The following is a 21,855-nucleotide window of genomic DNA, read 5'->3' on the forward strand; positions in this document are numbered from 1 at the left end:
CGTCGAGATACCCGACGTGTATCTCGAGGATAGAAAAGAACGACCGGATCGGTCGGATTGCCCGTCGCCGCTGTCGTTCCACGTGTGTTCGAAAGCCGCGGTATATACGCGGCTATCACCTGCGCTACCAGTTCTCCGTTATTTCATTGCAAATTACTTGCCGAGCTGCGAGCCGCGTTATACAGTTATCACAATGAGAAAGTTGTTTCGATCCGAGACGTAGAGACGCACGAGTGACTTCGTCCGTGCGCGATTGCGACGCGAGTGCGACTCGGAGTTCACCGCGCGTAAGTCGTAAACCTTGAACGAATGGAAGAAAATCGCTGTGAAAATCGCGAATTAAATTTACAGTTTAACACTTGGTTCGCGATAGCGACTTGTGGAATCGTCTAACAAGTCTTGCTTACTCCATTTTTTATTCTCCAATGCACGTTCGTTTTATTTTCAAACTTACACCGAGGAAAAAAAGTTACTGATTGAAAAAAAAAATATTTAATTGATTCAAAATTAAATGTAGTGATCACACTATCACAGGCTGTGAAGCAAATCTTTGTTAATTCAAACAAATAGCATGTTTTAAATTACAAGATTTTGTTAACATGACTCGTATATATTTAACCTAAATATGTAAATACTTGAACTAAATAATCACTATACTAAAACTAAACGCATTTAGTCAACAACTTTTTTTTTTTAGTGTAGAACTTTGTTTTCCGATTTCTAGCATTACGAGAGTATTATTTTTACATTTTTCGTACAAAGAATCCATAAAGAATGATAATTCGACAAAAGAAAGTGGGTAAGCTGCTAATTATGAGATCGAATTTTGTAAATCGGAAGACTTTGGAATATTCTAGATTCTATTACGGAAAGAATAGTTTTACTGAAGTAAAAATTTAGCTGTAATAGATACAGATCTAAAAATAATTTTGTTGTAGTACCATTAAAGTAATTATGTAAGAATCTCAAGCACAATGAGCAATGTCGAAAAAAAATTTTGATATTTTAACATTTATTTAGTTCTACATGATTATTTTGATGGTTCAACAAAATTATTTTCAATAATATAAATTTTTAAATATTTCAACAAAACCATCCTTTCCGTGTAATCATTTTGATAATCTAAAAAAAAATTTTCATCTTTATCTTTAAGTCTGTATCTAATTCAATTTTTAAGTAGGTATTTCAATAAAATCATTCCTTTCCATATATGAGTGTAAAAATTTGATAAGCTAACGGTGTACATGATCTGACAAGTCTTCATCGATTTAAAGACTACGAAATGAATAGAATTGAAAATGCTCTTAGGAATTTGATATTTCTACACGAGTTTTAAATTTAAGAAGTAAAGAAAATGATAAAACGCTTTAAAATTTCTTTCGGTTGATTTTAATTGCTCGAGCCGATGTTTTAAATGTGTTTATGGGTCGCAGTTAAGATAGACTGAAAATTATCATCTCATCTTCTAGAGAGAGTTAATTTTATCAAATAATTTATTAAATTATTTATTAATTTATTTATTAAGTTATTTATGATCGGCTGAAGAAAAATCTTGCGCGATTTCCTTCTTTCATTTCGCGTCGTTCTGCTAACCGGACCGCAAAATCGCGCACACGTGACTCCAATGTTCCGGTCGAGATCTTGTATCTTTTTTTTTTGTTTGCACTGTAGCGTGGCAAGGTGAGACGTCGCAAAAGAAGACTAAGAAGGACGCGGGCATCATGTATGGCCGTAAGAAGTCGCGTGGCCCTTGAATGGCTACTCGATGGAAATGAAAGTAACATGTTTCGAATGCCAGCTAGTAGTATGGACCGTGGATCTTTTATCTCTCTCTCTCTCTCACTCACTCACTCACTCACTCACTCACTCACTCGCTCTGTCACTGCAACGGCGACCTGATTTGTCCTTAAGCCAACGCCGTGGCATAAATGTCTACAGATCGGAATCGTCCTTGAACGATAAAAGCTCGCATTCCTGCTAAAGTAGTAGATGAGAGACCGAAGAGATCTCGACCAGTATCATGTTTCATCGATTATCCAACTTTCTAAATTCTCATAGAATGTGGAAGCAAAACGTGTTTTTTTTTTTTTTAAATAATGAAGAGAAAACAAATTCTGTAGTGTTATTGAACTACAATGTCATGATGCAATTCTGTCCCGTAATTGGAGACTGTAACAATGAGATCAAGGAAAACGACAAAACGAGTGTAGAATTACTTTTACGTAAAGAGCTATTTATTTAAATTAATACGTTCGTTGTTAGCGTGATTTCTTACCTCATTTATGAAATTTGTAATCTAGCCATTAATAAGACGTGGAAAGATGAAGAGTTGATGGTGAGAAAATTGCAAGACAGGTCTGATTTACAAGCGTAAGGGCGAAAGGTCATTACCCTTGGAATATACAGAAGATTAGTTTGTACGATGTCTAATTATAATATGTCGTCGAAGTTGCGACTCTGGCGACACTAACTTTTGTTTGTGTACTTCATTTCGGATAACTGAATGTTAATACGTCCAGTTTCACTTTTCGTGCCGAGCCGCTAAACGACGTTCAGAAATCTTTCCGCGCATGTTGCTTGCGAAATTCTTCATTGTCCCGTGGTGGAGGTGGCGGAGGAGGAGGAGGAGGAAACGAGGGGCGTATGTGTGCCAAGAGGTTTTTCTCAGTCGTCGACCGCGATAGATACGGTCGGATTGTTCCTTCGACGGAGAAAAGTCTTCACTCTCTTGGCGGCGAAATCGACAATTTAGATATGTTTCAAGAAATTAAAAAAAAAAAGGATAAGTTTTTCTTCTAGGAATAAGTTTTGTTAGGATTTTCTTGTACGCGTATTTACTCAAACGACTACGTCTCTCGTTCTCTATAAAGAGATAGCGAGATACAGAATATGCCTACTAAATCTCATTTTGTTAAAGATCTTCAAATCTATGATTTTTTTTTAATGTCTTTATGTCTTAAATGAGTGACTAAGTCAATAAGTAACGTTAATATGCACGAATCTTTGAGAGCAAAATTAAAGTTTCTTATTAACTTATTGACTTACTTGTCATATTTCAAATTTTATGATTTAATTTTTTTATCATATAGGATAAGTGGTCCAATAATGAACCATGTAAATTTCAGAGACTTATATCTCTTTCAATTATTGAATTGAAGATCTGAGTTTTGGCATACTGAGTTTGTGAATTTAGTTGGCTACATACTGTAAATAATAACGTTTAAGTTATTTTTTAAATTCAACCACAATTTCGATTATTTAAAAAGTCGGGAAGTGTACACAAGGAGTGTACACAATGAACCATGCTATTAATAATAAACTACTATATTTTATACCGCGAATTGTTGGGATTATTTTAGTTTCGTTGTATTTTAAAATGTTTACTTATAAAATAGATAATTATATAAGGTGATGAAGATCCACAAGGCCGATCATTGTGTTTTTCTTTCGTTTTGAGTAAAAAGAAGTCAAATGAGTATATTTTTATTGAGATTTTAGGTGGGAGGGGGGTAGGGGCCGTATTCTAAATAATTATTACAATGAATTATTATTTTGAAGGTTATCGTAAAAAAGATTATGTGGTCTACAATATACCATAGTTCATTGTTTACTACGATTGAAAATGATTCATTGTAGACCATCTAACCTTTTCCATGATAATCTCCTAAATAATGTGGTAAAATAATATAACAGAAAAAGTTGCTTACAGAATAATAAAGCCAAACACAAAACTATTGCACAATGAAAAAAATGATATATAATAGGTATAACAACAAAAACATAAAAAATGCGTAAAACTTACGAAAAAAACTTACTTTGCAACTCAAAATTCTTAAAATGTGACATTACATGGCCGTCCTTGGCTCAATCTGCCAGTTGACTGGGAAGCCGAGGAGGGGTTCAAATGCGAGATAGCAGCACAATCTGATAACATCGTATTTACAAAATATCGCAATAATTCATAGTGTACTACTGGTTCATTGTTGGACTATCTATCCTATTCACAAGTCAATTAATGAATGTATATAAAATATTAAAATGTATTTAAAATATAAAATTTGAAAAATACTTTATTACTATACTTTATTAATATAAAGTTGCATTCATATGTACTATTCAATATACTTTTTGAAGAAGTCTTGTATACTTTAATGAATGTTGCAAGTAGTCAAATACTATTTTTAAAATCGTTTTTCTTTGTTTGTGCTTTTAGGACCAGTTCGAGAATCTATCCCTGCACACGCAAAAAGGGATAGAATTTCTCGAGAGGTATGGCCACTTCATACGCGATCGTTGTGCGATCGAATTCGAATACGCAGCGAAACTCAGGTGAGACATAACTTCCTAAGAATGTAAATAAAGAGGTACGGAAAATTAGAGGAGACATTTTCGAAGTATCTATGTTCTACGTGCTACTTCGATTTTCTCTTATAGATATTTTAATAATTGTTATAATCTTTTATAATTAGAATTATTATTATCTTTTTCTTCAAATAATCAAGCAATTTATTGCGTGATTAATTCGAGGCATTCTGCATCGGAAGGGTTTCTCACAGAAAACCGCAAGGAATTAGAAAAATTTTGAATTTATTTCTGTCTGCGTTACACTTTTGATCTGTTTATTACATATAGTTACTTTTATTTTCTTAATTTTTTGTTTGCCTTGATCGTTATTAAAATTTACATTATATTAAAGACTATATGGAAGAGAGATGCGTAAAAAAATTTAAAAAAATGGCGATGAAATATTTCTCCTAGTTTTGAAAATAATTTAGAGTGAGACAGAGAAAAAAAAACAAAGAATCAATAGCAGGTGCATAGAGAATATAGAGACCCTCTCGGAATACTTTCGTATACCTGACATATCTTGTGTACCCTGTCGTGCAAGTCGATGTACTCGTATGCGATGCTACTTTTTATTTTCAAGTGCGACAAAGGGTGAGGCATCTGAAGCGAAATAATTTCAATGGGACATTTTGTATAACGAGCGTGTCTCACGCACCCCGCGGGTTCAGGGACGAGGCGAGATATGTAGCGACTAATATTGTGTTAAAGGAATCCCTTGTCCGTTCCGTGAATGCCGTCCACTGTGGCGTACTTTTGTTCTATCGGGTGTCTCGAAATCCATCCACTCCGGCCGCTTAATTACTTCGTTTTGCATTGCGCTTAATTATTTCGTCGCATATCTCGAAAAGAGTGCTCTGCATGCAACATTAATAGTAATTAATTGTACAGTCTGTCGTTTGACATAATCAACTAAAATATATAGTAGGGATGAAATTTTAGAAACATAATGGGACGCAAACTATGTTCATTGTTCTTCGTTTTTAAATACACCTTATAGCGAACTTACAATTAAACGCTCTGTCATAATGAAAAATATTTGAAATTGTTGTGTCACGTAACTTGAGGCGTGAGCTTTCATAAGGAAATTAATCATGGTAATTGTATAGTTACAATTACCATGATTAATTTTCTTATGAAAGCTTAAGGAGATTGTAAGGCAAATGCGATATGTTAAGAATTACTTGAAAAAATTACAGATTATTCTAAATTGCATTTAAAAGTAATACAACAAAATTAGAAACAGTTAATCATCTGGATCAAAAGTTATTTCAATAAAAAGTAATATTTTATTAATTTGTACTCTAATAGAAATATATGAGAATGTATAAAATAATGATAAAAGAACTCAATTTTTTTATATAAGTACTTTATGAGTTCAAGAATATTTATGTAAAGTTACATTAAGATGCATTAATTTGTTCGATAAACAAAATATTTATTTGTTATAAACTAATTGGTGAATCTCAATGAAACTTTGCATAAGTCATTCTTAGTACTTAAAATATTTATATAAAAAATTTAGATTTTTGTTATTATTTTTAAAATTTTTGTTTATAACAATAAAACTAATATCAAATAAAATAAGTAATCTATAAAAATGCGTTGCTCGATAAAAATAGAAATGTTATGAGCACAATTTTCACATGTATATAGTTTGTTTAAAGCGTAAATATTAATATATGTGTTCTATGCCCTACAATCTCTTTAATGTATATATTATATCACGTGATTATACAATTGAATTGTTATACAAATGTAAATTGTATGAATTCGCAATTAAATTTACATGTTTGGCGAGAAAATTAATGAGAAAATGTACAGACTATTCTGACCGTCTAAATCGATTTTGACGAAATGAAGGAATTAATTAGAGGCAGACTTGCTACTGTGAGCAGTGATTTCACGCGCTTCGCTGCGCACGTTCGCTCTTGCCGCTGCATACGAATCATCGCACTCGCGCGTCCTTCGTCTTAATGCGCTGCAATTTCCAGGGTCTAGCTCGACCCTCGATTCACTTTCGTATAAAAGCGTGGCGGTCAGTGTACGCGTATTCTGGGACGATTCTGGGAAAATTGCCACGACTCCATATAATACTCAAAAAATTACGCGATCAAGTAACTGATGGAGGCTCACCCGGATGATCCAACGTAGTATAACAGCATTTAGGAATTCGGCAAATGCTCAAAAAAAGGATCGAACGTGTATCTGGATGACACTTGGAAAGTCTTAAAATTTTTTATTAGGGAGAATTATCCTGATATAAACTTCCGGCTATTTCCCGCTATTCTTCTTTTTTATTCATTTTCTTTTTCCTCTTCACGTTGCTTTGCTACATCAAGAGCGTGTGAGATTCAACGTGATAGTGTATTTATAGACGTGGTGCGCCATAAAAATTAAAACGGCACGCCCAGATCCGTTTTAATCTGCGCCGCGACCGAAAATAATTCCGCGTACTCGCGATCTGATATTTCTTCGATTACTCCGCGGCGGTACAATCCGCGATTTGACCCCTTGATGCACCTCGACGGAATGACCGCGTACATTGCAATAAATTCTCAACCAACGGCTTTTTCCGTTAACAGGAAGCGAGCGTGTGGAAATTGCGAGATGTGGCAATTCTTTGAGCATGTTGTTATATTGCTATTGAAATATTATTATAATTGCATTATAGCAACTGTTTACTATTGCACATATGTGTGATGTACTCTCAAAAACTGATGTGATTTGTAGAAATATTATTTAGAATATAGGATTAAGAAAAATAGCTTTACAAAACGCTCACTTGTTCTAAATTAAAGTGAAGTATCGTTATTGTTTTATTAAATTCCTATTACTTTTAAGTCGTGCTATTTTTACCTTACATTCTTGTTCATTTACTACCAATAATGCTTCATTCAACTTTATATAAATATGCTTACGATTATGCCGTTCCATCATTGAATTACGTAAATAATTAGTTCAATTTACTTTTCTGTATGATTGATTTAATCTCCATGAAGAGGCAGACTTATTAGAATTACGCAGTTAAATCATCCTTGTGGTAGTCGAATAAATTTCTAATATTATTGTATTAATCTTATTTCAGATCAGTTAATCATATATTGTACTTTGATTAAATTTTTGAGTACAATTTACTACGTGAAGTTAGTCATCTAACTAGTGTAATTATTTATCTAACTATTTTTGGTTTAGCTTTTATTCTCCTTGACATGATTATACTTCACTTAACTCAAATCGCGCAACCCTTAGATTTAGTTCTTTCCTCTCTGAGCATTTTTTTAGTATGAAATAAAATTATGAAAAATGTAACACAGCGAAAATTTAATCGCGAATATCACGAATTAAGGAAGTTATTATTGTTGTTTGATAGGTGGAGTTACGACATGGTCCTTAGAATATATTCGCATTATGACTTTAGAAATATATTGATTTAATTGTGATATTTCTCTATATTTATTAAATTAGTCTGTATAATAAAAATGTAATTTTTTGTAAAAGAGATTAATTCGTCAGTTATTAAAAATTATTACTCAAAAACTATATTAAAAATTATTGTCAATTATTTGAATGAAAAACCACAAATGATAAACTCGGAGGTAATACAGAGATCATTTCTCCGAGCAGTTTATTTCCGGGTAATTTGATAGTTCCTGCTATTCGCCTAACATTTCTCGGCGTGTCATTTCACCTTCGTGAGAAGCGTGCATCAATAATCTTATTTCTTTTTTCTCTGTTACAGGCGTCTCGTGAAGAGTTATCAACCGAAGAAGAAGGAAGAGGAGGATTATCAGTAAGTATAAAAGCTATATGTTTGCGTACTCTCTCTTCTCGAGTTACTAACGATCTCAGATAGATTATTGAATCTATCGGAAAGAGTAACAAACATGTGTTTAAATTATCTATAGTCGAAATGGATTATATCACTAGTTAATCAAGGGAAGTAGATAATTGTACCATTTGACGAATGAAATAGTAATTATCTGAGGTGGTTATTTTCAAGGCAAAAGTTATATAAATTAGCATGGATACTTATTTTTTAATTTTGTCTCTTATAGATATAGAAATACATTCTGCAATTATATGCACACACATAACGCGTTGGAATTCATCGCATTCTTGAATATAACCAGGATTTATTAAAGCAAAAAAAAAAGCGAGATTATTTCCTTCGAGAACCTCTACTGATCTTTAATTTCATAGTATACCGAGTTCTGTCGAGCCATAATTAATTTTCTGACTCGACGCACAGAATGTGTACTGCGCGAGTAATTAAGCGCGCATAAGAGCGTGGTTAGGTCAGAGTTAAAATAAATGGCAGTTAAAAAAGCAGAATCAGAGTAGAAATAAAGCAAATTTTATCTCGACAGATATTCTCCAACTTTTCACTCCTGTTTTTCACTCTTGCGCAAAATTTTTTTCATTCGTCTCTTGCAAACCAATTAAACGTCAAAATGAAATAGAAACAGGAGCATCCTGTTTATTTTGCGACCTAGAATCCAATCCTGATCGAAATTAGAAAGTTATCATCAATTTTTGTTCAATAGAAACGTGATATTAACACCTTAGCTTTAGATGTCTATTTTTTGCGCTTAAATGCGACCTCTTTTCTATCAGAGACTCTAAAACGTAGGAAAGAATCAGAATTTTATAAATTATCAAAATAAATTATATAAAAACTAAAAACGATCTTTTTAATAAGAGGCTAATTTCATGCAGAAATTATACTCTGCAACATAGGCAAGATGCTTATAAGTTCAGTAACTCCGCAAAAGAGATCCTATAGCGCTCGCAGTTGGTTCGTTATGAAGCAGTTGTAAAGAATGTGTCATGCTAATTGGCGTGGGCCGAGATTTAGGCTCTTCTCGTTCTATGAAATCAGCCTGCGTCGGCGTTGTGTAGATCAGAAATTATTCTTCTCGTATGTGTAACAATTATTATTTTAAATTTATATTAAACTATTTTAAAAAACAACTAATTAAATTGGCTAACGTTATTCATGCATTTTATGTTTATAATTAAGGGACAAGATGGTTTACTTATATATGAAATGGAAATTGTTTAAAATACCTAAATCATTAATATTTCTTGACGAGAGACATTAAAACTTACTAATTAAAAAATAGCAAACTAAAGTATTAGAAAAAAAGGCGAAATGTAGAGGATGATAAAGTAGAAGAGAGAAAGCGGATTTCTAAAAAATACTAAGAAAGTAGTATATAAAGAAAGAATTGCGAATTTTAATCAAACGAAAATGAACATCTACGAAAAGAGAAAGTAGATAAGGAATAAAATAAATGTAGAACGAAAGAACAAAGAGAAGAGCGCGCTTGTGTCCTTTCAGGTATAGTCCTTGTCGGGCATTTAAAATGGAATTGAACGAAGTGAACGATCAAGCCGGTCAGCGGGAGGTAATCGCGGAAAACCTCCAGGCCAACGTCCTGCGGGAACTTAACATCCTGGTTAAGGACTTCAAAGAGGATCGTAAGAAGCATCTGCAGGAGGGCGCGCGACTAATGGCCACCCTAGCCGGTCAGATCGGCAATCTGGAGCGTGCCAGGAAGGCCTACGAGAAGGCTTTCCGCGAGGCGGAACGCGCTGTGGAGAACTACCAGCGAGCGGACGCGGATCTTAATCTTTCGAGAGCAGAGGTGCGTGATAAAAAATTTCCTATCATTTCATAATAAATTCCACCAACTTTAGCATGCTGGATATCGATCATGTAATTTTTTTCTCTAGAGCGCAAACGTGAAAAGTGAAAATTTTTCTGTATGTACGTATGAACATATACACACATACATATAAAAAAATTTCACTTTTCACGTTTCTGCCCTAGAGAAAAAAATTACATGATCGATACCCTTTCTGAAAGTGGCTTAACATGTATATGATAAGTGGAAAGAAGAGTCGGTAGTATCATTTCGACAGAATATAGACAGAATCTCAAGTTTTTCTACGAATAGATAAACGTGTGAAAAAAATTATGCCTTTAAATTATGAACGATTGATGAAAATTGTATATATTGATGCTCGATGATGACCAATTTTTTTTCTACAACGAGCAGGTCGAGAAACAGAGGATGAATATGACTATGAAGACCCAGCAGAGCGAGGAAGCCAAAACGGAGTACGCGAATCAGCTACAAAAAACGAATGACATGCAGACGTTGCACTACCACACAGCGATGCCGGAAGTGTTTCAACATCTTCAGGTACTACTTTATCATAACTGTGCGTGATTGCGTCCACGTTTTATTATATTGTTTGTAATTCTTATGTAATATTTATTCGAAAAAATATTCTGCCTTTTTTTGCAATTGTACAAGAGTTCAAAGAACCGTGCGTGGATGCTATATGTTTAATATAATAAAAAAATATGAAATGACATTTGTCGACATATTTGACATATTTGAATAATCGTGGATTAAATTATGTGCTAATTAAATACAAAGTTAAATTGTAATTAAATTTGAATTAATTTTACTCAAAATTATATTAATTTGTCTATGTCCTTAATTACAAATTTATCAATATTAGTTTAATAAATTAATATTAATTTGCTAATTGGAAATTATTACAATGTTGTCTCTCAATTTAACGTTCCAATTATCTTATCAATCCTTTTCTCATGGGTAATTCTCTCTTATATGTCGCGCTTTTGCCACAGGAGTTGGACGAGAAGAGGATAAAAAACATGCGGAATTATATGATGAAATCTGTAGAGATTGAGCGGGCAGTGGCACCGATAATTGCCCAATGCTTAGACGGCATTGAGAAGGCAGCGAACGAGATTAACGAGAAGGAGGACACAATGTTGGTAATCGAACGGTATAAGAGCGGTTTCCAGCCACCCGGAGATTTTCCCTTTGAAGACTTATCGGTTGCTAAGAACTATGAGAGCAACAGTCAATTGGCTCAGCCCGTTATGCAGCCAATCCATAATCACCTTACGGTCAAGGGTACCGTCTCCGGTGGCAAGATCAAGAAGAGGGTCGGCCTCTTCGGGATTTTCGGCAGTAATAAGGTAGGTACTCATCCATTGCTTTGAAAGATTGTTGCAATTCTTTTGAGATCATTGGTGCACGTTCTCAGTGCATAGGATGTATTGAAAAGATAAGTGGATGAAGTCCTTGAATTTAGTGAAACCTGCTGATAAGTATTGAAAAATAATTGAGAATTTGGGTGTATATCAATTGCCCACATCACTAATTGACTAATTTAAAATAATATAATGTGGTAAAGTAGTTAAAAATTACTAAGAGCCTGCTGATATGAGTGGTGTGTACAATTGAACTGTATGCAAGTTCACCGCTCCGTGAGAATTTAGTATTTTTTTCATGGATTTTTCTTTAATTCTCTGTTTGACCTTTTTAATTTAATACAAGATAAGTTTTACACGATTATTCATTATTACTCTTTGATTATTTCAATTTTATAAATTTTTACTAGAATGACATCTTTTCAAACATCCTATATTATGCATTATATTTCTCGTGAAGCCGTTGAGTCTGGGCGATTTCATAAAATTTTGCAACAATCCTTTTGCGTTTTATCACAATTACATAATTACAAAATTGTTTAGTCCATTGAAAAAATGATTCCTGATAGTTTTTAATTCGCAATGTTTATAAGCCGAAGACTCGAATGACTTAAAGAAGAGCTAACGTAACTTACTGCATTATTTATTTATTACCTTTTGCGAGGTCGTGAGAAGGAAAGGCTAATTGCAAAGAATTGCATATTATTTTTATAGCATGCATGACAATTCTTTGTGAAGTATAATATTATTTTATTCTTTTAACTTATCATTTATGTATGTATACTTTGCATCTCTTTATTCGTCGACAGGCCTGCTCTTATATGCACACAAATATCTATTGCGCATGTACATTAGTAGATTCCGCATTCTTCCGACCGACTATAATAATGTTATTTACGTGCGACTTCTCAATTATGTTTTGTACTGTTATCTATGATTATTTGAAACGCTTTTTGTATCTTCAAATTATTATTATTATTGGAAGTAATTTCGACCTTTTATAATTCATAAGCACTTTTGGGACAGCAAACTCTTTATATATATAATATGAACTTATATACTGATAAATTCAAATTGAAAACTCAAAATTTTAATCATAATCAAGATTAATTAAAGTAGAAAAAATGTTTTGTGTACACTCCATGCTAAAATGTAAGATTTTGTTAATTTTCTTAAATAGTGTAGCACACTTATTTAACATCTTTGTATTATGACGATATAATATGTATTATAAATTTTTAATTTTTACTAAAAATTTTTATGTAGGTAAATTTTCGGGATTAATTTTTCGAATGCTTTTATACACTCCACTCTTAAAATGTAAAAAAAAATAATAATTATGTTTGATAAACTCTGATAAAAATTACAATACAGTTCAATAGTGTATTATTTTTATACGTTTGGACTATAATTTGCAATCACTCTTTCATTTGATCTCGCATAACGAAAAACATAACTTATTTTTCTTCTGTACTTTCTATTAATTTGGTGGATGGTTCAATCTGCCTCTGTGGTCTCTTGTTTCCAATCATCACGGGCTATGAATTGGGATATTATCACACTTAGTAAGTACTTCGTAGACCGCTTTTACGCTCGCAATTATGTATATAATAACTATTTATCTGCTTTATAAAGATAAAATACATGTGATATTAAAATATCTTATTAAAAGAGCGTGAATCCAACGGATATATTAATCTTAATCAGTATAAGATAGATCAATTATATTTACTGAATATAGTATATGAAATTTAATTAAAATTTTATATTGTGTAACCAAACTATTATAAATTAAATTATATTGTAAAATATAACATTATAAGAAATGGAATTAAACTGAAATTTAATGTGAAAATAATTTACAATTTTGAAAATTGAGATAATTATGTTTTTAAAAATTTACAACTCTTGTAACAGATTTATTTTGAATAATATTTGTAAAGTTAAAAAATACATTTTACATGAAACTATATTGAAATTAATGTATTGTAAGATATTTTTGCATTGTTAAATAACGTTGTAAAAACTTGAACTTAATTAATGTGAAATTATTATATGTAAAAATTCTGAATCAATGAATCAATTTTTTATTGTTACACATATTATAAATATCTTATATTATTTAAGATTAATAATTTTCGAAATAATGAGCTTATGCTATTGCTGGAAGTCTATCCTGTCCATTCGCTGAATGATACGCTTTTCGAATTTGTTTCATGCTAACGACAGAAGTTGATCGAGGTGTGCATAGCTTTAAAGGTCTGTCCTTTATATAATCGCCAAGTAATTTTCCGATTGACCCTTTTGGTGCTTAGCTGAATGCTTACAAGTGCTGGAAACTTGCTAGTCTTCTTGTAATAGTAAATAGATGAAACAGGCAATCGCTTCTTCGAAAGCAAAATTGTCTTGATAATTAATTAGATTATTTCGATTATTTAAAATTAAATTGAGAGAATTTCTACATCTGCGAAATATATGAATCATATGAATCAATTAAACAAATCTAATTTTTGCGAAAACAAAAGCTTTTGCGGGTCTACGAAATGCAAAAAAAACTGTAAAGTGTTCATATTTAATAACATCAGTTCGCGAATTTCTTAAAATTTAAATTCTGAAATAAAAGAAATTAAATTTCTTCTAGCACATCATATTTTCCACCTTCTAGCACCAAACGGGTTAAATATTCTTATTTTTGAAATAATTTGTTATGATTTTTTTTTATTATATACTGCAAAGAATACATTTTATTGATATTATCCATTATCGCTTAGAACAATGAGCGATATTGAATATTGAAATTGTTTATCAATATTAATAATTTATGCTAGTTTTCACTAACAATTCGCAGATCATTAACAGAACGAATTCCTCCTGCAACAAAATGTGTTCCCAAGCTTTCTCATCTTTCTTTCTGTTATTTTCCTGAGATCTAGACTGTAATATACTGAGTGAAAAGGAAAGAAGAAAGACAGAAAGAAACTCATGTTTTTCAATCATAAAATTTTCTTAAAAAATTCATTCTTGTTTACATAATTTATAGCCGATTGTTATATACATTGGTATTAATTATTTGATTTGATAATATCGTTAAGTTCTCTATTGTAAATAAAGTTTCTGGGTCTCAGGAATATGCACAGATAAGGATCGATATTTATTGTAACAAATTCCAGAACAATGTGCCTGGCTACGGTGATGGTGCCAAGGAGGACTGCAGCGATTTGCCACCGAATCAGCGGAAGAAACGATTGCAGCAGCGACTGGACGAGATCCAGGCGAAAATCCAACAGGAGACCGCAGCGAGAGATGGTCTAATGAAGATGAAAGGCGTATACGAACAGAATCCCGCCCTTGGAGATCCGATGAGTATAGAGGGGCAACTAAACCAGTCCAGTAACAAACTGGACAAGCTCGGAGTTGAATTGGCAAAGTTTCAAGGCTATCTCGAAGAAGCAATGCGTACTGGTGCCAGTTTGTCTAGGTAAATGTAGCTTTATTAGAATAGTGCAAGGAAGTGTACTAATATTTGTTAGTCATACAGAACAACCGCTCTAAAAGCGAGCAATGTTCATAATGTAACTGTGAAAAGTGAAACGTGAAATATAAACGATATTTATATAGAGTAACATAATTATAAATAATATAATACGTGCTTTTATAATTTATGCAACTTTATTGTGCTTAAAATAATAGGTTGAAATATAATTTTCTACAGAATTGTCTACATAGTAATTAATTGGATATAAATTAAGACTAGTATTTTCTGCATAATGTGTTTAATTCATTAAAGAGGTGAAGAAGTAACTTGGTGTGGTTTCAGCCCGAGTCAAGCACAGCGAAAACCTACTACTAACGGTTCGGCAACGAGGCCATTAAGTTCACGAAGAGGTAGTCATTCGGGCGGCGAGGAGAGCCTTTCGAGATCCGCTTCAGATTCGAGCGTCTGCAATGCGAACGCGAATCAACCGGTTCACAAGAAAAGCGCACCGAGCACACCACAGCCAACTCATGGGTAAGTTATCTTGGTAATGTGGGGTAACGCACAGATCACATCACACTCCGAAAATTCCGGAACTTTTAAAATCCATACATCTTGCTGTTCATAAATTTGTTATTATTTGTACCGCGTTTTATCATTATTAAGTATTTACCATTATTTACTATCATTAATATTCTATTTTTATATTCTATTATTATATTGTAATTATATTGTATAGATTTTATTGTATAGATTTGTTTCATAAATTCATACTTAGAAACATTGCAATACCGCCTTCGACTTTTATGCAATCGTTCTTATCTTATCGGAACTAATGAACATAAGTAACAATGATAATTTGAAGTACTACTACATGAGTCATTGCCATTTTACTCAACAAATTAGTGTGACGTGAATAGAATTTTGCTATGTTCATAATTGCTTATAGGTTCAGATTAGATTACGATTTAATCAATGTGTTTTCGCGAAAGCGTTTAGTTTACGATGTTGAGTAGATTAGATACTTTACACTAGACAAATAGCCACGGTTTTCGCTTTATGATACTGATGCACAGTTCCACGAACAGCCCGGAATCTGGCCTTGGCGAGTCGAGAACGTCGCTACCCGGCAGCGGCTGCGAGGAATATTATCATGACGAAGTGGACGCTCAGCCGCCACTGGGAACATGCCGAGCGCTTTATCCTTTCGATGGTAAGTCCCTTCCAATTTATAGCCAAACAACATGATTTATTCGTCTATATTCTCAATTTTAGAGATAAAGACGAATATAAGTTTGAAGTCTAACAGTGAGAAAGAACTGTGAATATTTTATATTTTTGTTATTATGATGTTTAATTTTGTTACTATTTTATTTGTAGCAACTAGCGAAGGTTCCATACCGATGTATGATGGCGAAGAGCTATATATGATCGAGCTGGACCAAGGCGATGGTTGGACTAGAGTCAGACGCATTTCGCAACCGATCGAAGGTTTTGTGCCGACCTCATACATAGAGTGTCATCTCTACAACACTTAGCCGCTTCTCCTAGGTTGTTAAAGGGAATCTGCGCGATACGAAATCGCTCAAAGGAAATTATAAACAAAGACGTATTTGATGCCGTCGAAGACTTGAGGGTGATGTGTTGGATGAATTGGCACAGGATATTGGGATGACAAGAGCGGATCACAGGCCTAATCAATACTCTCGAACGATGGAAAGTCGAAAGATTCTTAAATTTGGAGATGCAATGAGGAACTTGTGGACGTGGATAGGATTGTGAATATTCACAAATAAAATATATTACAAAATGTCTCTTAAGATTTATAAGAATGATGAAAGGTAAAAGATAGAAATCCTTATTCATGAAAAAAATCTTTCATCAATCTAAAGATCCACAGTCATAATCTATAAGAAGTAGAAGCATCTGCGGAATCGAATTATCGTGTGCTAATATTCTCATATTCAACGAAATCGCGATTACACTTCCAACACATCTTTTCAAGGATTCCTGTTCGATCGATCGGCCGATCGATCAGGAAGAAACAAAGGAACGATACGATACGAACAAACGCCCCGGCTTTGTGATCAATCAGTTTAATATAAGCGTAATAGGAATAGGATCGAGCTCATTTTTGGGCTTATTATAGACCCCTAAGAGATATATTTTGCCCTTATTCGGATTTATTTAAGATAATACTTTGTTATGTAATAATTACTCTTGCAATTATCTGTTAAAAAGGTATTTAACAGATTTTAATAGCGTATTATTAATAGCGAATGTATTATTTACATTTACGTTTAAATCATTATTTTCATGACCTAAAAAATATGATTTTTTTTTTATGAAGGCTCGCGGCGGTCGTACAGTCTTACTCGCGTTATTATATTTTTTAAAAGTTATAAGTTGATATTAATGGCTGTTGATAATTATTAATGATGAATTTTTAACCGCGGCTCTATTGTTACCGCGAGAAGAAATTCTATATGCGGAAGATTATATCAGGATCTACATCTTTTTGTGTTTAATTCGTCGAAATTACTACTGATATCAATAACTATTACATTATTAATCTCAAAAGTTTTAATTAGAAATACTGTATCTTGCAGACTGTACACTATATTTTATTGTGTAAATAAATAATTCTCTTTTTTATTATTTTAAATTAGGTCTTATATGAAGGGCCACTGTGGCCGCTAAGTCTATCTACGGCAGGAAACTCACGAATCCAGAAATAAGGGTTGAATTTAGGCTATCTGTATGATAGTGTTATGTCTGATTATATACATACTCGATTATATGCATTTGTCATTTTTAATCCTTTAGCAGGAGCAAGAATCGAAACAGAAATATTGCGTTATTGGATAATTGTTGAAAAAATAATTATTTAAACTCGTAATTGGGAAATGTCAGATTTTTAGTCAGCTATTAGCACATTGGTTGACGAAAATAGTGCAATATTCTGATTAAAAATCTTGAGACGAGTCTTCTGTCTGTATAAAAATTTATATGTAAGTTCTCAAGCTCGCTACAGAATTACATTAATGTAGCTGCTTAAGGATTAAAGCGCGACGTCTTTTCGTGAAGAGTCGATAGTGAAATGTCCTTAATGCACTCACGTGACTATTCGAGATGTATCCTTTTTCCGTGTAGATGTGCACGAAAGAAACATTTAATGACCTCGTTGAGAAAAAGAGAAGTAACTATCTTAATAATAATAATTGCGCTCCGCCTACTCGTCACTTGCAAATTAATCATAACTGTTGTAATCGTCGCCGCACCGAAGTTTTATCGTTCTTTTGTATACATACTTGACTCGACGTAGTAAAAGGCGGCCGACTGTTACACGGACACGGCTCACTATCACGCTAAGAGAACACGAGACTGATCGCTGCTAGAGTTTCATACTCGTGCGAGTCGAACAAAATCTCGACGTTTACTCGTAATCGAGATCGTAAAAATCGGCAAGATTCTGAAATACATTGGCATCGAGAGAAGAATTACAGAAATTATGAAAGCACATAGTACAGGATAAAATTTGGCAAAAGATTTATATACATATAATTAGGATTTTATAATTGAACATTCATATATATACAATTTTATGAAATCGAGGCTTTTTTAAAGTTATGCCTCTTCTTCCAAGGCACCATATATTTGTAGTATCTGAAATTTGTGCAAAGTCTAATGTTTAATTTTAATAAAATAAAGATTTTTAGTATTGTACTAATTTTTAATTTTTTTAAGCGAAAAGATTTTATAAAGTTGGATGAATATATTCAGATGTGCCAAAATTTACGAAATTGAAATTTTTTGCAATACTAGAGTTTTTAAAGTCTTAAAAATCTTGTGGTTCTTTAACATTCTACAGATTTAAGATTTATTTTATTAAAATCGCATGTAATCAAGATTAAGCAAAAGGAGATGTCCATAGATACGAAGGATTCTGAAATCCGATTACGTGTAACATCAGTTTGTGATGAGAAACAGGTTGTTCCGATGGATCAGTCGGCGTACCGCGTTTAAGGAGTTGCCTGAATGTGACTAGTTATAATAGATTTATGTAAATATTGTCAGGAAGATGGAAGCGAGAGCGAGGCTATTCAGTATGCGAGTGCCAGAATCGATATTAAGATGAGAAGGATTCGCTTCTGTCACAGACAAGAGCTTGATCCTTAAATATTTGGGTATTCTGCGATAAACTGTGCTGCATTGATGTTATACATCGTTATATTTAAATGGCCGAAAAATAGTGTTCGCGATAATCATAGGCGGTAAGTTGTACTGCAGTAAACTGTAGAAGATATAGTGTTGTAGGCTTGCCACTATTGTTATTTCGGACAATATTTTGCGATAGTGAGAATCTCGATGAATATTGTTAAAGCAGTACAGAGAAGTATATATCTGAAAGATCCGATCCTTGATCCACATGTCTTGGAAGGAAGTCCACGCGATCACGAGAACCTGATGTGTTCATCGTACTTTTCTAAGCAGAATGCGGGATTCGTGTAACTTTCTCGCGTATTGAATGTATATGTATATATTATATATATAGATATATATAAATATTATATATTCGATCGTCAGGAAGAAAAGGCGTAGCTTCACGTATAGTCGTACGCAAGTACACAAATAAATATGATCAGTTCACTCATACATACATACATACGCACACGCGCATCCTGCCCCCCCGCTCTTGATTGCTTCCGGTTCGTTAACGGCGAAAACAAGGGAATTGCTCGGCGATTATGTCAAAATGAAGTAACGGGGCCGTATGTACGCTCCGACGTTTCATTGTGTCTGTTTTATGTATATTTTGTGATTCTCTATACGCGCGAACAAGTATTGTAGATAATTAATTCTGCGTTTTATTGTACTTTATTATTATTTTTATTATTATTAATATTGAAAAAAATACAGGTACTAAACCAATATAACTGTTTCGAATACGTTAAAACGTGCCTAATACATATATTTGCGCCTTTTTATATCCAGAGTTCTTCCTCGTATTATTAATATTTGATTTTATTATTTGATTTTATAAAAATATATTTTGAAAAATATGTTTGCTTAGTTTCAGTTCAAAAGTTACACTTTATATTTCTTGTATGACGATTTTTTAATGTCAATTTCTACTATTTTGTTGTTACATAAAAATAAAAAATATATAAATATCATAATAATAGTTAAATCTTGAATATAATATTCATATTTATACGAATACCTTGAACAGTATTGATTTATAATAATTATAGTACTATTTAACAATAAGTATTAAAACTTTGAATTAATACTTTGTTTAGTAGATAGAACTTATTTAATATGTATTCAAATAATTATTACACAATGCAAAAGATACTTTAGTTGTTTTTGCATTACAGAGAGATAAGAGATTGTGTTTTAAAAATTTTATTCATTGAACTCATAATTATATAAAATTAGCAGATTGAAGCATGCTTCATCATCCTTATTTTGTGTCGCGTTGCGACTATTTCTGATCGAAATTATATTATCTTGTGTCTTTTTAATCGCTTGAACTAATAAATTGCACGTGCGAATAAACATCGCGAGTATCAAAGTACTGAACGATCATTGTGTCATGCAATACTTTCCGATGTATTTATATTATATCTATAATTAATTATGTTTTTTGATCACATGAGTGAGTAACTGCAATGAAGTTGAGATTGCGTGCAACTTAAAGCTGATAATGCATCGACAGTTCGGTAAGCAAATTTATTTTTATCACGTAGTATGTAAAATTAATTTAATTTATAAAAATTTAAAAAGGAATCTCAGGCATTAGTTACATTAATTAGCGCAATTAAAGCTACAGGTAAAAGGTTTTGTTCAAAATATTTTGGTGGTTAAAAGATTTGGAATAAATCATGGTTACGCATGATCAGCGATATTAATGAGTCAATGTCTGTTTAGATACAAGCAGAGAGAAACCTGAAAGAGGACATGACGGTCTACAATCTGTAACTGCAAAATGCCGCCGCGCATTACCGCCTCTGAAGAAGTGTTAATTACCCAACAGTATATCCTCTCTCAGGTTTCTCTCTGCCGTCGATATAATTTCGTTAAATCCATTTTCCAATGCTGTATATATTATACAAAAAACCTAATGTTTTCATTTTATACACAAGTGAGCGTAATATTGTCATAATCTATTTAATAGCTAACAATAAAATAAAACTCAGTGGAGTAGTATTGCTATATTAATATTTTGATTTAAAACTTGATTATAGAACTTTAAGTAATAAGTATATTTCTATACTTGCGCGATGTGATTTAAATGATTTACAATTTATAATTGCTTATTTTATAAGTTCAATTTTTCTTTCATATAATTTTTTCGATAGCCTTTATTTATTTATTCTAATTGCTCTTTAATTTTTGGAAAAAATATAATTTATAAGTCCGTATTCAAAACACTCTTTTATGTTTGAAATTCTACAGTATACGTAACGTAAACTATGTAATAAATACATGCTAACATCATAAAAGTGCTTGCCGAATGGGTACAGGATTCTCCATCTTCATGAAATGCACGGCTCCAAATTCCGAGAAAAAGTGAAACTTTTTGAGTGTAGCATTTATATACCATATTCGGAAGCTAGCGCGGACCAATCAGCATCCGCAGCGATGAGGCATCGCGCTCATTGGCTAGCATGCGAGTGGTGGGGTTCGCCGGTTGACGGATCATATAAATACCGCGCATTTCGCGACCGCACCGTTTTGTGACTCGAGCAGCAGACGAGGATACGTCCTATCATTATAACGTTGGAACAGTTCGCACTTGTTCGCAGTCCTGTCTTCGAATCGATTGATTTTTCTTCGGATTCTAATCTCTGCTAAATATAAAACGACGTTGGAAAAGTTGCAGCCCTGTCTTCGAACCAATTGTGACTTTTTCTCCATATTCTAATACTCTGCTGAAAAATGGGACGGAATCTCTTGGAATCTAAAACGACGAGAAACGGCACGAAGGAAT

At 32.9% G+C, this 21,855-nt stretch overlaps 1 protein-coding gene across 5 annotated transcripts in view; it reads left to right on the top strand.

Annotated features, from left to right (window-relative positions):
• The window catches only part of LOC108751977 (formin-binding protein 1-like), a 40,971-nt gene extending 22,467 nt beyond the window's left edge, over positions 1-18,504 (top strand). The window contains exons 2-11 of one of the 5 annotated variants that reach the window (XM_018492487.1): positions 4,214-4,329; positions 8,087-8,137; positions 9,689-9,995; positions 10,410-10,556; positions 11,012-11,368; positions 13,613-13,642; positions 14,554-14,861; positions 15,201-15,392; positions 15,935-16,071; positions 16,239-18,504. In XM_018492487.1, the coding sequence (XP_018347989.1) occupies positions 4,214-4,329; positions 8,087-8,137; positions 9,689-9,995; positions 10,410-10,556; positions 11,012-11,368; positions 13,613-13,642; positions 14,554-14,861; positions 15,201-15,392; positions 15,935-16,071; positions 16,239-16,396 (1,803 nt within the window). In that variant the 3' untranslated portion in view covers positions 16,397-18,504. The remainder of the gene's footprint in view (positions 1-4,213; positions 4,330-8,086; positions 8,138-9,688; positions 9,996-10,409; positions 10,557-11,011; positions 11,369-13,612; positions 13,643-14,553; positions 14,862-15,200; positions 15,393-15,934; positions 16,072-16,238) is intronic. The other 4 variants (XM_018492489.1, XM_018492488.1, XM_018492490.1 and 1 more) reach the window with 4 other exon arrangements.
• The last annotated feature ends 3,351 nt before the right edge of the window (positions 18,505-21,855 follow it).

The sequence above is a fragment of the Trachymyrmex septentrionalis genome, unplaced genomic scaffold (genome assembly GCF_001594115.1).
Source record: "Trachymyrmex septentrionalis isolate Tsep2-gDNA-1 unplaced genomic scaffold, Tsep1.0 scaffold53, whole genome shotgun sequence".
NCBI classification, from domain to species: domain Eukaryota; kingdom Metazoa; phylum Arthropoda; class Insecta; order Hymenoptera; family Formicidae; genus Trachymyrmex; species Trachymyrmex septentrionalis.